Source organism: Arvicola amphibius, chromosome 5 (genome assembly GCF_903992535.2).
Source record: "Arvicola amphibius chromosome 5, mArvAmp1.2, whole genome shotgun sequence".
In the NCBI taxonomy this organism is placed as follows: domain Eukaryota; kingdom Metazoa; phylum Chordata; class Mammalia; order Rodentia; family Cricetidae; genus Arvicola; species Arvicola amphibius.
Genome location: NC_052051.1, coordinates 135,120,121 through 135,138,183, shown reverse-complemented (window position 1 = coordinate 135,138,183; position 18,063 = coordinate 135,120,121). Strand labels below are relative to the sequence as shown.

At 51.9% G+C, this 18,063-nt stretch overlaps 1 protein-coding gene across 2 annotated transcripts in view; it reads left to right on the top strand.

Moving 5' to 3' along the window:
• The first annotated feature begins 4,640 nt into the window (after window positions 1–4,640).
• Window positions 4,641–18,063, top strand: part of Synpo (synaptopodin) — a 34,914-nt gene continuing 21,491 nt past the window's right edge. The window contains exon 1 of one of the 2 annotated variants that reach the window (XM_038330560.1): window positions 4,641–4,739. In XM_038330560.1, coding sequence (XP_038186488.1) covers window positions 4,688–4,739 — 52 coding nt within the window. In that variant the 5' untranslated portion in view covers window positions 4,641–4,687. Of the gene's footprint in view, window positions 4,740–10,025; window positions 10,162–18,063 lie in introns of those variants that run through there. The other variant, XR_005285447.1, reaches the window with a different exon arrangement.

The following is an 18,063-nucleotide window of genomic DNA, read 5'->3' as shown; positions in this document are numbered from 1 at the left end:
GTCTACAGATCCCTACAAACCACCCTGGGAGGCACAGGGGGCTAGTTCAGGCCAGGCATTGCAGCACGCGAGTGCGTGCATGCATATGTGAGAAAGAGAGAGACAGAGACAGAGACACACACAGAGAGAGACAGAGAGACAGAGACAGAGAGACAGAATTTGAATCAGGACCTGACCCCCAGCCAGCACCCTTCCTTCCTCCACTATGTAGAGAACAGCACAAAGGACCACACACACACACACACACACACACACACACACACACACCCCACACCCTGGGTCACAGATGCTGAGCTCTACTTTTAGAAGCTGGCAGCAGGTGCTGGGACTACAGGGCATCTGATGCCCGACTGAACTGTGGTGCTGAGTCTGGAGCACCCAGGTGCCTGGGTTCAATTAGTACTTGCCACCTAACCTGGGCTCCAAGCTCCCTCTGGGGGGAAACGTGTACTCTGTAGCTCCCTGCCAGAGCTCAAAGCTGGTAGCAAGATAGGGGCAGTGCGTGCATAAAAATGCAATCAAGATCGGGAGGGACCCTTTCCATCTCTGCTAAGCAGGACTGGCCTCCTGACCACATGGATGGGCTGCCACATGGGCTCAGCATCTCCAGGGACTGTGTAGTCCCCGGAGCCACAGTTCGTAGCTGCTGAAAATGGTAGCTCAGAGAACTGACCCTGGCAACGTTGGTCCCCACACTTTACCCTTCTTGCCCAAAACTCTACATAGGTAATCAAGCTTCAGGGTCTTCATCCCCAGACCATACTTCCCCTGCCACCTTCCTGAAGACACTTAGGAGGCAATGCCCTCTATTGTGATTATGAGTTTCTGTGACTCTGGAGCATCCGTGGGTACTTCAGAGCTGGGCCTGCTAGGACCTCTGCTGAGTCCCCTGCCTGGGTTGGAAACCCTGCCTTCTTGGGAGGGAGCTCTGAATTGGAGTGCTCCTGCCAACCCCTCCCTCCTGGCTTGGCAGCCCTGAAGACAAAGCTGGCCAAAAATATTTGGTGTGGGTGGCGGAAAGTTAACTTTTCCGCCTCTCTCTTCTTTCCTGGAAACCGTGGCCACTGTCAAATTACAGCAAAACAGAAGCAGGGAAGATGTGGAGCAGGCGACGGCCCCCCACAGGGAGTCAGAGAGCTCTGCCCCCCGCCCTTCACCCACTCCCGCTGCCTCCTGCCATCTGGTCTGTGACAGGGGAGGGTGTGGGTTGGCTCTGAATACTGCACATCATGGATCTGTGATGCCGGAGTCCCGTGGTCCTTCTAGCGCTGGCTGCCTGAGTTGCACTGTGCCCTTGGGGAAGGAAAACGCCCTCCAGAGGGCGGGAGCATCTGGTCAGGCTCATGCAGAATCCAAGGTCCCCTTCCTGAGAGCTAAGACCTTTGACTTCAGTGGCAGGAGTCTGGCACCTGTGGTAAGCAAGCAAGGTCTGGGGAGGAGTGAAGATCTGAGGCCACCTTCATCAGGTTTGAGGTCCAGCCTCATGGTCAAGGTGTCAGAGCAAGGTGTGATTCCTACCTGGGTCACTTCATTTAGTGGATTCTCACTTTCCCTCCCTCTAGGATGAGCTATGAAGCATCTGTCTGGTGCTTGCTAATTGAACACCCAGGAGGGAGTGGATGCCCAGTCCTGGGGGCTCCCTTCTTCCTGGGCCCTGCTGACAGGTGCTTGGTTCTCTCTATGATCAGAAACTCATGTTTGCTTTCCCCTGCTTGGCTCTGACCTACCAGAGGTCTGGTAATGCACTTATCCCCCAGTCTGCTACCAGTCTCTCCCGGCACAGCCCCAGTCAGAGGCCAGCAGCTCAATCCAGACTACCACAGACGAGATGACTGGCCTCTGACCTAGACTAGAAGCCTAAGGGCCATGGGTGGTAAGGCTCGGCTCCATTGTCATCAAGCCAGTAGCCTTCCATAATCCTCACCAGCCAGGCGTAGTCAGTCCACGAGTATATGCACGCACTAGTCCTCTAGCTATCTCCTAATAATGAGTTCACATGGCTAAGCAGTGGTAGGCGGTTTTTTGTCTTTCGACAGCATCCATTCACTACAAAGGTGCCCTGCAAGCGTAATGGCAATGTGCCCCGCCTCAAGGGCTGTCCGCTCAACTGAAAATGGCTTCTTCATATCAGACTTGTGTCTCCTCAAATGATTCCCAAACTGTTATCTCTACCATGGGACTCTCTCCTGCTCTCCGGGACCCCACCTGGACCCGTTCCACTGCACATCTTCCCTGGAAATCTAAGCATCAGATTGCCTCCCTGTTCCACACAACACCTGCACCTTCCAGTTTTGTTCCATCCCCCACGAACATAGTCATGTGTCCTCAGAGCCAGGGACCCTGCGTGGCACCTCACTATTCTTCCCCCTTCTCTACGCCCACTGTTCATCTGCCAAGCTCTTCCGCCCGAGTACCCTCCATTCATACCCTCCTCCTCCACCCTTAGAGAAAGCTTCCGCCCCTCTCCTGATTATCATCATTTGTAAACACATCTAATAATTCTACTATTATCACTGTTTTTTCATTATCATTCACAGTGCTACCTGACATAGCAGTTCTCAACCTGTACCTCTTTGGTGGTCGAAGGACCATTTCACAGGGGTTGTCTAACATCATCAGAAAGCACAGATATTTATTTATCTTATGATTCATAACAGTAGCAAAGTTCCAGTATGAAGCAGCAATGAGGTAATTTTACGGTTGGGGGTCACCACAACATGAAGAACTATATTAAAGGGTCCCCAGCCTTGGAGGATTGAGAATCATTGCTCTTCACAGATATCAAACTTCATGAGCTAGGAACACCACACCTTCATCTATACTACGTGTCTCTAACGATTACCTGAAGTAGAACAGGGCCTGTTAAATGTTTTGTGGGTTGAAAAGAGCAACCCACATAAGTTAAGTGATGCTCAGAAAGTGGGGCTCGGTGCTCTGCATCCATTTTTTCATAGAGCCCTTGGCACGATTTTAAATAGAGTTGATCCCTCATCCAAAGTGCTTGGGACCCAGAAGTGTTTCAAATTTTAGATCGTTAGGTTTTTGGAAAATTTGCATATGCATAATGAGATAGCTTTGGGGATGAGAAGCCAAGTCTAAAATTAAGTTTACTTTCTGTTTTATTACATATCATACACTCAGCCTGAAGGCCATTTTACACGAGGCTTTTTTTTCTGTTAACTGTACCTTATGTTTACTGTGACTTAGTCCCCAAGTCTAGGGATGGGATTGGGACTGGTGGCTACATGATGGTGCTCAGAAAGTTTTGGGTTTGGGGTTTTCAATTCTGGGGTGCTCAAGATAGATTACAATGTCCATCTTACAAATGGAGGATGGGAGACTCAGAGGCAACACACATGTGGTAGAGTTGGATTCTTGTTCAAAGTCTGGGCCACAATAAGCAAGCCATTGGTGGCTCTCTCTTTTTTTTTTTTTTGGTTTTTTGAAGACAGGTGTTTCTCCTTTCTCTTTAGCTTTGGAGCCTGTCCCAGAACTAACTCTTGTGGACCAGTGGCCTCAAAACTCACAGAGATCCGCCTGCCTCTGCCTCCTGAGTGCTGGGATTAAAGGCATGTGCTACCACCGCCAGCAAATTTTCTTTGTGTGTGTGTGTTGACTCTTATAACAGCTGTGTACCCTACTTGTGTACCCCCACCCACTGTCCCTGTGATTCTTGTGGTGTGTGTGTGTACCTTTGGTTGGGACGTGAAAAAATTCTTTTTACATGGTGCTCACAAGTGCTTTAAAATAACAAGATATTTATTTAACGTGCACAGGGAAGAGAATGACTTGGCACGGTATGCTTGTGGTTTTCCTGCAATTATTGCTCAAGATAATTCTAAAGTAATAGAAATTATGTTATTTAAAGTGGATTGAAGGGAAACATTAAGTAAATAAGTGTCAGGTAGCCTAAGGATAGGGCGTGAATGGGATGCATGCTACAAGGTCCAACCTCCGGGAACACTTTCCTGTGGAGGAGTGGGAATTGTACCTCAGATCCCACCCAGCTCTCGAGGTACCTAGGAGTGGACAGGTCTCAGGGATTCCATTCAGAACACTCAGTGAGCTCGCTGATGTGTGGTATCATCTCTTCCTGTACAGATAGATCGCTCTGAAGGACCCTACATAGCAGAGCTCAGGAGGGTAAGAAGTGTTGGAGGACTCCATCTTCCCCCAGCACAGAAAGGACTTGTCTCATCCCTCATCTGGACCTCACTCCAGCCCTGTGCAGCAGCAGCAGAGGTGACTCTGCAGAGAACCCAAGGAGGCCTCGAGAGGAGTGAGACGCGGTACTCACACGGGCCACCCACCCTGCTCCAGGGGGCTGCTGCTTTGCACTACCAAGGAGAGGACCATAATGCTGGGCCCTCACTTCCCACCTCCAACCCTTGGACCCAGTGAGGGGAGGCCTGCCCCTTGCACCTTCCAGATCCCGGATGGGAGCTACAGGTGCCTGGCCCTGGAAGCTGAGGAGAGCAGCAGTGAAGATGGCCAGCAGGGAGAGGTGAGGCTTGCAGACCTGGAAGAAGACGTGGCCAGCAGACACAGAGCCAGCCATGGCACACCACAGCTATCCAGAGCCTCAGACATAATCCAGCCATCCAGCTGTTCCAGGGAGGCACGAGGTGGGTTCCAGCACAGTGACAGGACCAGCCATGACTGGGATGTGGTACAGGCCCGGAAAGTGATGACAGTCGGTGGCAGCACCAGCCCTGGGTCCAGGGTGGCCCAGAAACCAGGTAAGCTTATATCCCTTCTCCCTAGGGTCATAGAAAACCCCACAAGCTCTTAATCAGGGACTTTTAAAGCATGTTTTCCTAGGCTGTTTGACAATGATCACAAGTCTTCCAGCGTGTCCAGATCTCCAGATGTGGGAGTGGGCACCTGGGCAATATGGGTGTTTCCAGCTCTTTGTCAAGGAGGAAGCACCAATAGAAAGTCCATCTCTCACTTGGATGACAAAAATCTCACTCGCCCCTCTCACCTGTGCTTTAACCATTGTAGCAAGTGACCGTGAAGTCCCAAGCAACTGGCCCGGGCAGAGACCCTTCATTAAGCCTACAGCGCTCAGTGTCAGCTCTAGACAAACACCCTGCCAGAGAGGCCATTGCCTCCCAGGTGCTGGCAGGGCAGAGACTGAAGCCTGCCATGTAAGATGACCTCAGTGGGGAAACTGAGACTCAAGAGTAGGAGAGTGTTCCTGGGGTCCCTCAGCATATTGCTGGCGAGCCAGGCCAAGGGTCCTTACTCAGGCCTCAGTATCTCCATCTGTCAGAGATGACTGACAAAGGCAGACGCCTTGTCACCTGGGATTGCAAGAAGCTCCAGTGACAGCTTGTGGTGGGAGGAGGTATTTTTCTCCCCGGGTGGGGGTGGGGGGGGGGTCAGTGAGAGCTGACGGTCTGCGGAGCAGACAGGATAGGCAAGGGGAATCTACTTCGCATCGCCTCCATGCTGGCCCAGTGCCAATGGAACGCTTTGTGTGTATGTTGTATTGTAGGGGGTTCACACTGAGGGTTGGGGTTGGCCGTGAGCTGAGCCACCATCTGCCCAGGCAGGAGAGCTGCTGCCAGCAGGTCCCTAGGGTTGCAGAGTGTGTGGGGGACAGTCCTGGGAGGGCTTGTGCGTCAAGAGAGTGAAGGAGCACTTCATTTCTCTGCAGGCGTTGCTGACGCCAGAGCTGGCACCTCACCAGCCTTCTCACCCACTCTGCTCTCGGCAATAATTCTCTCCAGGCTCTGATCATCCCATTTGGTCACAGTCTCTGCCCAGACATGGGTTACACAGAGAGCTGGGCAGGAGCAGGAGGGGCCAGCAGAGCCTCTAAACAGGGAGGAGGGCCTCAGAGTCAGCCTGAGTATGAATGAACCTGAGGATCATTGTGACTTGTTCCCTCCCCTTACCTGGGCCACAGCTGGGTCAGGAGGCAGGGGTGATGGTGACGGGTATCACCAGCCCAGTGCTCAGTAGTCAAGCCCTAGCAAGTCCCTTTGGTGAGCTCATTATTTTTTCCCATCTGTGAAAATAGAATAAAAACGGGAGCTGTTGAAAGGGTGCCATGATTTTAGCTGTAGCTATGTTTTGGAAAATTTACAGTGCTCTGGGTAGGTGTGTAAAGTGAAATGGAAGCAATCATTACTGGCTGAACAGTGTAACTGCCATTGGGTGAGCTCTGTGCAGAGGCTGCTGTGCTCACAGCTTCTGCAGTCTTGCAGCAGAGCCCATTACGTACATGAAAGATGGCGGCTCAGCTGTGTAAGTTGACTTGCCAGGATGTGACGGGCATGTTCAGCCATGGTTGTATGCCTAAGAGCCTTGGGCTATTAGCTATGATTCTGTTCTGAAATCGTGTTTGTTTTCTGCAGGTGCCCTGGAATGGTACGGGTGGGATGGAGAGGAGAAAAGATCACTTTTAATTAGAACCTTGTTGGCATCTCGCCAGGCTATATGGGTAATTTGATGGGATCTCACTCTCTATCTTACTGTGGCTTTCCAAGGAAGGGCAGGTGAGACAATGGAGACTCAGAGATTCAAGTCATCTGTCCAAGGTGCACCAGCCATTGTCAGCCCTGAGACTTGGTGCATCGGAAACAGCCCCAATTCATTTGTCTCTTTATGGTTCATCCAGTTGTTCTGAGCGTTCTAGCGACAAAGGAGGCAGGAGTGGCCTCAGGAGGAGAGAAAGGAGGGAGAGGTAAAACTTCTCAAAGGAAGCTGGGTCTTGCTAAGAAGTGGAAATCTGGGTGGTCTTGGATCAAGTCTCAGTGGTCTTCCTACTCCAGGGGATGGGGAGTGGCAAGTCCACTTCCCTCTGCTGGAGAGTCTGAGGGAAGAAGTCTGGGAGGAAGTTGCCAGGTTATTAGCAGCTTAGGGCTTCCTCTCCAAGCTTCCTCTCATTACAGAGAGGTTCATAAGCATCTTCAGACAATCACACCCATCCTTCTGCTATTAAACCTGACTTTCTGGAGGGCTGCCTGGCAAGACTGAAGTCCAAGCCATTCATCTTCTGCCTGGGGCCACCTTGCAGACCTTTATTTGGGATCAGCGGATGCTGGTTACCAGCTGAGCTGGGCAGAGCAAGGCCTTTGACAAGCAAGAAGGGGCTGCAGCCTCACGTCCAGGCTCTGTGTCACCAGTGACTGAGCGAAGTCTGATACGGGGGAGGGAAGGGACCAGGCCCCCGCCAAGCACTAGACGTGGCCATCCTCTTCCACACGGTCTCAGTCGGACCCATACCTGACAGGGGATCAAGCCTCTGCTGTTGTCGATGGCTATAGCAGAAGAGAAACCGAAAACGACAAGTGTACAAAGTCACCCAGTAAATTGGTAGTTAAAATTCAAAGACTGCCACCCCAGGCTTCTCTTTTCAGATGCTAGGCTCCGTGTTGAATGTTTTATATAGATTACTTCACTACGTCCCCTGAATTCAGAATAATTACAGAATTCAGATTTGTCACTGCTGTCTCTTCTTCTTCCTCCTCCTCTTCCTCTTCTTTTCTTTTTTATTTTGGAGCAGTCTTGCTAAGTAACCTCACTGTCCTGAAATTTGCCAAGGAACCTGTGCTGACCTTGAATTGCTGCCTCTCCCCTGCTGGGGTGACAAAGTGTGTCTTCCACACCCAGTTCTGTTCTTTTCTTATCTTTGTTTTGCAGATGAGGAAACTAGGCACACAGAATTTAAGAGAACTGCCAAATTGCAGTCCGACGGCCTGTAGGTGGAGAAGCTGAGATTTGAACCCTGTGAGGTCTTGGACCCAGGCTTCTAAATCCTCTTTCTGCTGCTTTGTTTCCATGGAGACAAGGAAGCAGGCTGTGTTCTTCCACCCACCTGGGGCTGGAAAATGGTTGTTCAGGCTCTGAGAGTGGGTGGGCGACCCAGCCAAGTCGTATTCCTCTTCTTCAGATGTAACAGGGAGACGTGGGAGCTACTGCTGACCCAGCTTCTCCTTTGCAAGTGGCCGTTTGCTGGGGAGGGCGACCTAGAGGATTCTGGGCCTTTACCACTCTAATAGATACTACCTGGAGCCTCAGATAGGGAGGAGAATGGGGGTATGGGTCTAGATGGCAAAGTGAGTCTGCCCTGGCCACACCCATCTTGATCAAGCAGAGAAAATGAACCACATCTATTTTATTAGGCAGAGAGCTGACAGAGTCTGGTCAAGGTCAAGGAGCCATGGTCAAGGCCCATGTCCCTTAGGCTTCTGGGAAAGAGCAGATGACATAGGAGGCTGGGAAGGGAACCCCACACCCTGGTGACTTTAATAAGAAGATGACATTGAAGAGCACTGCATACAGGGTCACTTATACCTTCCTGTGCTGTCGATCAAACTTATATACCATGTACATCCGTAAACACATGTGTACACCACAGTGTAGACATACCACAATTCTCGACAAACATTCGCCTATATATGACCTTTTAAGTTTATACATGTGTGAATGCCATCAAACCCTGCATATATATGTGCAATGGGCAGTCACTGGCATGCTCCCCCCTAACAACCCCCTCTTCCCTCATATCACACGGTGCATGTGGGCAAGTGTCTCAGGTTTATTTGTATGACTCTCATCCCGCTGCAGGTCATGCAGACAACGTCTGCGTTGTCACACAAGGACACAGTTTCCTGTAGACAAGGGTTATAACCATATCCTTTTCTCTCACTCGCGGCCTGCCCTCCAGGCACGACCACTCTTGCCCATCCACCGTCAAACACCCACATGCAGGCAGAACCGCTTTCTCTTCTCCTTTCTTTTTTCCCATCTCTTTCTCTTTCGCAGCCACCCACACAGTAATCCTAGCCTCTCTCTCTTCCTCTCACCCACACACTCTGTTTCCTGATTTCCACCAGGCTGGGGGTGTCGTCTCCCTCCCCACTGCGTGCACTAGAAGAAAGCAATCTCTTGCTGGTGCCCTCTCGCCAAGATAGCATCTTGTCCCCCACCTAACATAAACAGGCAAAAGTGACCACAGATCTGGGAATTCCCTGAAGCCCAAAAAGCCAGACAGAGGGATGGGGGCCCAGAATGGATTTGCTCTCCTCAGTCACCTGACCTCCTTGCACTCAAATCTTACACCCATGGTCTTAAACCTGAACATCTTTGGGTCTGTGTTTTTAGAGGACCTTGGTTGAGGTAGGTGTACATCAGCAGTTTCTAAGTTCCTTTATCAGAAACCTAAACACAGTTCTTGGGGACAAGTGAAACTGGAGCCACTCGGCTGAAAAGAGTGTTCAACCAGTGTGGTCTTCCTTCAGATTTGCTGGGGATTACAGAGGTGCTGTTTAACCAAGCCCACCAACGGCTCCCACGGGATCTGCACTGGCATGTGAGTCTCTGGACTTTCAATACAGCCTGTGTGTGTGCTGTTCCCAGTGAAGCACAGCGTCACTTGCCATGGCCCCTGCTGAGCTCAGCCTAAACGGTGTTCTGCAAAAGTTAGGGAATCAAAGCACATCGACCTTCTCTGCCCTTATGGCTGGATAGCTAATTAAGTCAGGGGAGAACAACGGGCTGGGGACAACCGCCTCAGGAACAACCCTACTGAGGAAGAGAGTTACTCTTAGTTGCAGGTTTGAGACAAGTCGGGTGGAGGTGTCATGGTTATCACTTGAGGGGACAGAATCTCAAAGACAGATTTTAAAGAGGGTAGTAGGGGGAGGGGAAAGAGAAAGGGGCAAAGAGATGGCGGCGCATGGAAAAAACCGAGTGAGAAAAAATTTAAGGGCAGAACTGCAGACCTAGAGATGCCAGTAGATGAGGAACCGAGGGGCAGGGGAGGAAGCGGAAAGTGAGAGAGTAGTGAGGTAGAGAGGAGAGAGCCCGGAGCGCCATGGAGATGGACGGCCTCGGCACGGGGGGGGGGTGGGGGGGGTGGGGTGGTGGATGGGGATGTTGCACCCCCGGGGGCTGGGCGGGGCGCGGGCGGGGCGGCGCTAGGGCCCGGGGGAGCGCACAGCAGGATAGCGGCTCCCGCCCTGCGCCCGCGGCTCCCGCTCCGGTCCCCTTCAGCCTCCAGCGGCCAGGACCTCGCTTCTGGCGCTGAGCGGGGGCCGCCGCTGGGCGGGGTGCAGGGATCTCGGGGCGGGGCTCACGCATGGACGTAGCCAGGTGAGCCGAGGCGGCGGCGCCCGGGAGCTCAGGGACCGTGTACCACTGCTGGAGGTGAGTGGGGGGGGCTTGGGGTTGGCGAGGCGCCCAGTGAGCCTCGCCCTTGCCACCTGCGCAGCTACTCGTACCTCCCCGGAGGAGGTGGCACATCTGGTCTCCAGTCCCTGCACTCAGGGGGAGCTTTGCCAAGTTGTTTCTATAGAGCCTCAGTTTCCCCATTTGTGCAGTGCAGGCTGGAGAGATCTCAGGGCTCTCCAGCAGCTCAGAAACCAGAGGACGCCCTGTCCCGGGGCGCTATCTTCCCCGGCTGTGTGAGTTTCAGCTGTGTGTCCCTTTCCGCGAGCCTGTCGATGTGGGGGACATGCAGCCCCCAGGCTCAGCCCTATTAGGCACCAGCTCTAGCTCTGAGACCCTGGCCGCTCCGGGAATTTCGGTTGCAAAACCCAGGAGCCTGTGGGTGAACCGACGTGGGCGCCTGCGGGGGCAGCAGGACCAACTGTGCCGGCGGACACCTCCATTTCCCGCGGGCGGAGTGGCGGGGTAGAGGGAGCTGCTGTAGTGCTGGTGCGCAGGGTAGCCACCCCGCTACACAGCTGGGACCGCCAGGGCCCAATCCCACCTGGGGAAATCAAGACCTTTATAAAGTGCCCCTAGGGACTCCTGAGCCTTCCTCACCGCACTGATTTACTACTCCCCCTTTCGCTTAATTATCGGAAAGGGTCGGCTCTTTTCTGATACTGCACTATGGAAAGAGGGGAGGGGGAAGCTCCCGCCTAGGGCCTTGGAAAGACCTCTGAGGAATCTAGGGGAAAAGTCTCCACGTTCTCCCTCAACCCCAAGTTCTGGTCCTAAATCTAGGTGACGATAAGGACCCCTGTGTTCCATCCCCATCTGGGTTTTTAAGAAGCTGAGTAACAGCTGAGTGAGAAGCCGCAGGTGGGCTGTCCCCACTCCCACCGGTCCTGAGAGGCAGGTGGCCCTGCAGTAAACTGCCTTATGTAGGACCTTGGCATACCCCTCCCTTCTCCAGATCTCAAGAGGTAGGTAGGTGGGCCCTGAGGGGGCAACTGCGTTACAAATCCAAGTACCACAGTGGCCCTAGGCACAGTCAGGATGGTCCCACCCTTGCTGCTTTGGCCAGAGGGGGATGAAATCTGATGCTAGTCATGAGAAAAGGCTACAGTGGGTGCCTTGCCTGCATCCAGCCTGCCCTTGGTTACTGACCCAGACCTGGCCTCTAGCCATGGGGGTGGGGGGGACTGATGACTGTCCCCCCCCCTCCCCCCCGCGGGAGGCCAAAATCCCTGTCTGAAGTTGACTTGGCTTTTGGATAGTTGTTCGCATCATTCAAGTTTGATGCTGGAAGAACTAACAGCAAATATTTGCTACTGGGCCACCCAAGGCTTGCGGGCTCCAATTTTTAGCCTGTCCTCTCTCTGCAAGCCACACCCTATCTCTTGCAGCCCTTTAAACTAAGTTAGGACTGAGTCAGTATTTGCACAGGGAAAAAAAAAAAATAAGGCCTTTAACTCTTTCCTCCCTGCCAGCCGTTGACCCTCTACACTCTCTGGCAGGTAAGGTGGACGGGTTTTCTTTGGTTGTGCCTGGTTTCTGGCTAGGAGCTTTGCCCCGCCACACCTCATCACAATGAAGTTAGCCTATGGGCTCCTTTTAATGGATGCCTTAGCTCATCTCCATCTTCTGAGTAGGGGGAGACTGAGGCCGGGGAAGGGAAGAGTTTGTCAGATACTTCTGCAGAAAGGCAGCAGAGGTGGGGCAATAATGACACTTTAATAATAAATGGGAGGTCAACAGCGCCTTCGGGCATCTGGTGGGAGAGAAGAACACGGGACTTCTTTCTCGGCCCCCTCTCTACAGTCTTCAGGGCTGATTCCCATGAGGCCTCTGGGTGGGAAGTTCACCCTACTCTGCACGTGCCCTACTACTAAGGCTGCCTTCCACACAGCTAAACACACCTCGCTTCAGGGGCCTGGCCTGGGAGGCACCTTTTCCTTCAGGGCAGCTCCTAGGCTTCCAGACATGAGCTCCATCGGAGTAGGTGAGTTTGATGCCAGGAAGGGGAGGGACTGAGGGGAAGCAGTCAGGGCTGCCCAGATCAGGATACCATGGGCTTGAAGAAGTAGAGTGGGCACTGTTGTCAAAGACTTTCCAGCTCTGCCCCATTGTGATTGAGAAGCAGGGTTAAAACAGGCCAGGGGAGGCCAGCAAGCGGGGAGAGGATAGGAGCCAGGCCGAGTGCCCCAGCTATAGTGCCAGGCTGACCTCTGCTACCGCTGTCTTGCCAAAGTAACCTTAGTTAAATCCTTTGCCTTCCTGGGACCCTCAGTAGCCCTGGCTAGCAATTAGGGGGGGAAGGGCATATAGGACTAGGCTAGAGTAGAAAACAGATTCTGCCCTCAGGGAGCTTGCTATACGTTTTTGTATTTGCACATACACACGTATTTGCACATACACATGTACGTATGTGCACACACATGCATGGCTGGGCTTTTTTGGTTTTTGTTTTGAGACAGAGTCTCACTAAATGCTGGTTTGGAACTTACTATATAGCTCAGCTGGTCTGTGCTGTCTTACCCGGCTAGAAGCTAGAAGCTAGAAGCGTTGTTTAAATTTTAAAATTAAACTTATTTACTTGTATGTGGGGGGGCACATCATGATGGTGTTGCATGTGGGTGGGCACATGGTTATGTGTTGGTACCACGTGGGGTCCCAGGGACTATACTCAGGTCATCAGGCTTGGTGACAAGCAACCTTTATCTGATGTGCCATCTCAACACAGCCGCTTTCATTTTAATTGAGAGATAAGACAAGAAAAAAGGAATGGTAAATCAACAAAGTAATTTCACAAGGTGACGGGGGCAGGGGGGATTATAAAGCGTGGAAAGAAGCCACCATTGAGATGGGGAGCAAGCCAGAGGGCTCCTTTCGGAGGTTGCTGTGGCATGGAGGTCTGAATGGTATTTGAAGGTGGTCAGGGCTTTTTTGGGCGGAAGCATGTCCAGAAACGGGACCCAGAGTTTTTAAGGCACCTGGTCTGGGTCTGGGAGGGTACCTGGCAGAGGAGGTGGTGAGTGTTCCCCCTCAGGCTGGGTGTGGTTGGTGGTGCTGGCTGCAGGTTGTACCTGCCCCCACCCCACTCCTGGCCTCCTGGGCTTAAAATGCAGGCCATAGGAGTTGGCTTGAGAGTCTGGGCCAGAGGGAGGGCTGATCTGCTTCTGTGGCGGGCGGCTCTTGAGTTAGGCCAGTGTGTGTATAGAGCCCTTTGGAACTCTCCCCGGACCTGGGGCTCAGTTGTTACTCCGTGTGACTGGAGGAGGAGTCTACATGACACAGCCCCCAGGCCTTGTAATTCCAGAGGCTTACCCAAAGCCCTTTTTCTGGAATGAACTCTTCACCGACTGGCTGCTGCTGACATTCCATCCCCCGGGTTCATCTTTTCCATTCAGTAAGGCAGCTCACTGTAGGTCTGTGCTGACCCCTGCCCTGCCCCTGCCCTGCCCTGCCCTGTCCTCCACCTCCCTGGATGCCCACTGTCTATCTGTGTCACCCTGCTTCCCAAATGGCTGGCACCTGAATTTAGTGGTCAAACTTTGGGGTTTCATTCCTGCCAGCCTGAGAGTTTGTAAGCACATACGTAACCCTCTGGACTCCTGTTCCCTCATCTATAAACAGAGACAATACTAGGCCTTGTCGTGTTATGAAAATGGAATGAGCCGATGATGAATGCTGAAAAAAATGAGCTACTACTTATTAATAGTACTTCCATGTTTTGATCTCCATTCAAATAGCAAGCCCTTGAGCAGGTGGCTTGTCGCCCAAGGCTCCTCGTATCCCCGTGTAAATTTCTTCTTGGTGTTGGGCAGGGTGTTTTAGAGGTAGCAGGATGAGCCAGCACAATGATAGGACCTGTACAGAGCGTCATGGGTAGCTCACAGGCTAATGGTCTTGAGCAGCCCTTTGCTTTCTTCAGGCTTCAGCTGTCAGGAATGAGCTGGAAGGATGGGAGGGAACTTACTTTGTAGAACCCAAAACTTGTAGTAAGAAAGAAACAGTTAGATGAAACCAAGGTTAGGACATGGTGGGCTGACTTGAGACCCTTGTGTCTAGTCTAGAATAAGATCTCTTGGAACAAACATGCTTCATAAAATAAAAAAAAAAAGCAAGTTTAATGGAATTTTTTTTGTTACTGTGTTTCAAGAGCTCTATGAGACCAGCCTCACTTTTTATGAATGGAACCTGAGGCACAGAGTGGCCAGTTCAGTGAGCGCCAAAGACCGAACCCCCAGAGACCTCCAGCTTTACTACTGCATGACCTAGTCCAGAGAGGCCAAGACACCTCTCCAGATCACACAGTGGTGTCTTCCGATTTTCATTATCTCAGACCCTTTAGGCCCTGGCAAGAGGAGTCTCCTGGATTTGGGACCCAAGCCTCTGACTTTGGGCCTATGAGCCAGTTTCCTTCTCCTTTCTTTCCTGCCCTTCTTCCTCGTGGGTAGGTAAACGTGCACTGTGGGGTACAATGGGGAGGGGTTAAACCCTGCCAGCGTGAGTGCAGTTAACGCTGAAGAGCTTGCAAGGATGTCAGTGACTGAGCTGTAACAACCCGTGCAGTCTGGCCTGCCCCCAGCTCTGTACAGATAGGGAAACTGAGGCTACTACCCAGACAGTTGGAAACGCTTCATCCTTGGCCTCTTCTATTGTCTTTTGGACTACTTAGGGCTTTGGGGCATCATGGAGAGCTAGGACACAGGGCCCTTTGAGAGGGTGGGGTGGGGAGGGTACTGATGAAGAAATAGACTGTCATGTGCACGAGGGGCCAGATGTGCCACCACCCAGCCTCTGGATGGTTGGCTTCCAGGGATCCAGCTGCTGGCTCTTCTCAGGCCTCCTGCTGGAGCCCTATCCACCTCCCCTGGCTCTGGGCCTGAATCCACATGTGCCCAGCCACAAGCTATTCTCCTCTCTTTTCTCCCTCAAGCACTCCTCCTAGCAATCCAGGCAGATGGTGCTCTCGTTGAGCCTGGGTGGGCCCAAGGCTCAGCTGTTGACTTCTAGCTGTGCCAAGGAAGTCTGGTGTCACCATGTACTGGTTGTGTGGCCTCATATGAGACCCTGTTCTTCTCTGGGCCTTAAGCAATGATAGAAGAATTGGACGAGTGAAAGTTCTTTGTTTGCAGCTTTGAAGTCTTACCCCGGTTCCTTGTCTCATGAAAACCTGGAGGGGTGACATGGCCTGTAAAAGCCACCACACCTCAGAAAGCGCAGGGCCATAGGGCCAAGGTTTCACCCCCAGTCATCTTGACAATACTGTTTTGTTTGGTTGTTTTAGCAGCTTCTCTAGTTGAATGGGATTGCACAGTGCCAGGGAGGTGAAGGCTTTGCTGTAAGGGTGTGAAGAGTTCACTCCTCTCTCCTTTTCTTTTTTTTAAATATTTATTTATTATGTATACAATATTCTGTCTGTGTGTATGCCTGAAGGCCAGAAGAGGGCACCAGACCTCATTGCAGATGGTTGTGAGCCACCATGTGGTTGCTGGGAATTGAACTCAGGACCTTTGGAAGAGCTGAGCCATCTCTCCAGCCCCCTCCTCTCTTCTTTTCTCCTGGTCAACCGATGTTTGTCTGACCCCAGTGGTAGTCTAGGCATGGGAGGTCACAGCCAACGTCTCTGCCCTGTTAGGGTGGAGCAGACCAATATTAAAACAAACAGTGATGGAATCTGATGAGTTTGGAGAATATTCTGAGGACACTATGGTGAGAATGTCACTCCCAGGGGGAGAGCATCTCAGCACCTGCAAGCACCCCCAAAGAAGGAAAAACGTGGTCAGAAAGTCACAGCTGATAGATAGGGCAGGAAGAGCTGAAGGCAGTGAAAATAGCAGGGCCAAGGCTCTGAGGTGAGAAAAGGCATGGCACTTCTGGCACTTCCAGCACTTCCGAGGAGCCATTTAAGGCAGGCCAGTGAGGCTGGAGGGCTAGGAGGATGAGGCATCCCAAACAAAGGTACATCATGGAGCAGTGGAGATAGTCATCCAGCACTGGAGCCCCAAAAGGATTTGGGAGGGGGACGCTGGGAAGGAGAAGTCTCCTGAAGCTGTGGCAAAGACCGCCTGCTGTCAGTGCCCCCCCCCTCCCCCCCCCCCGCACTCAGCTACTTCATAGATTGCTCACGGAGCATCTGGACCCACCCCATCCCACCCCCTCTCTGCCTGAATCGCTGTGCTTGTATCTGAATGGACTGCTCTGAGCAGGATGTGGTGGTCCAGCAGCCCTAGATCAGAGCAGGTCCTTGGGCAGGCAGCTCAGAGTCTCCTGAAGCTGAAGTCCCGAGGTGGTAGTTCAGTTGTTTGTGCTCTACTGAAGCCCTTTTCTTGGGACTCAGTTTACCAATTGGTGCCCTAGAGATTGCTTTTTTTTTTTCCTGCTCTCAAAGCGGGGCACGTGGCTTCAGTGTCAGCATTGCTGGAAATGCAGGTTCTTGTCCTGGCCCCTTGCAGCCCCTCCCCCTCCGGGTTGCAGCATGCGGTCTAACAGGTGCCCTGCATCACTCCCCTCATGCTTCGGAGCATGAGGACTTCTCTAGACCCGCCATCTTCAAACTGGGAAAGAGTTAAAGTCCGTAGATGCTTCCCCCCTTCAAGATTCTACATATAATCTTCCCAGGCCTCTCTTTTACTCCTTAAGAACTTGGTCTCTGGCCTTTAAGCACCCTTAATTCTCTGGGGTTCCCTGTCTTGAGAGTCTGGAAATGCTAGCAGGGAGGACAGTTAGCAGGCCACAGCCCTGTGACATTTTTCCTGTCTGTTCCCATTTGGTGTCCTGCCATCTTCTCTTTGGGATCCCTGAAAGGGTAGCTGGTACTATTCTTAGCAGGTCAGGGTGGAGAGGAGAGAACATACTGGTACATTATTCATGCCTCTTGGTCAACAGGATTACACTCAGGGCTCCCAGGACATGGTCTTTCCAGCATGGCCCTTGTCACTGTTACGACAAGTACTTTGCATGTGTGTGACCAACCCTTGCAACCACCCAATAAGGTAGGAATTTGGAGAGTGTTACAAGAGGCTCAGCAGATGGGAGGCTTGCTGTGGTCATCAGAGCTCATGATCGGGTCAGTTAGGACAAAATTTTTGTTCTAAATCGAACGCTACCAAGTAGTGCAAGGGCTTTGGGCTGTGCATGGCCCAGCGAGAGAGACGCTACCATTCTGGAATATTAACTGGTTGAGGTTGTCTCATTGCTGGGGAACCTTGAGTTGCTGAGGTAGTCACGTGTGTCAGAACTTTCATGAACCTGGAATAAAGGCCAGTGACCCTGTGGCTAAAACCAAATTATAAGGGATTAGTGGATCAGGCCTGAGGTGGCAGAGCCTCTGACTGGAAGCCACAGGCTTCATGCTGTGAAACCCTAGGAGGCAGAATGGCCTTCTCTGGGTCCCCTCCCCACCTCTAACTTTTTAAAACTTTTTTTTTTTTTTTTGAGACAGGGTCTTGCTATGTATCCCTGGCTGGCTTCACGTTTATGGCAGTCCTAACCTCTGCTTTCTAAATTCTGTGGGTACAAGCAGGTGCCACTACAGCCTCTGCTTCAGTTCCTAGTCTGTAGAATGACATGACAGTCCCTGTTTCGCCTGTGTTTCTTTTTTTTTTTCTTTTTTCTTTTTTTTCTTTTTTCTTTTTTTTTTTTTTTTTTTTTTTTTTTTTTTTTTTTTTTTTGGTTTTTCGAGACAGGGTTTCTCTGCAGCTTTTTTAGAGCCTGTCCTGGACCTAGCTCTTGTAGACCAGGCTGGCCTCGAACTCACAGAGATCCGCCTGCCTCTGCCTCCCGAGTGCTGGGATTAAAGGTGTGCGCCACCACCGCCTGGCTTCGCCTGTGTTTCTGATCAACGAAAAGTGTTATGGAAACTACCAAAGTGCTGTGAGTACCTAAAGGATG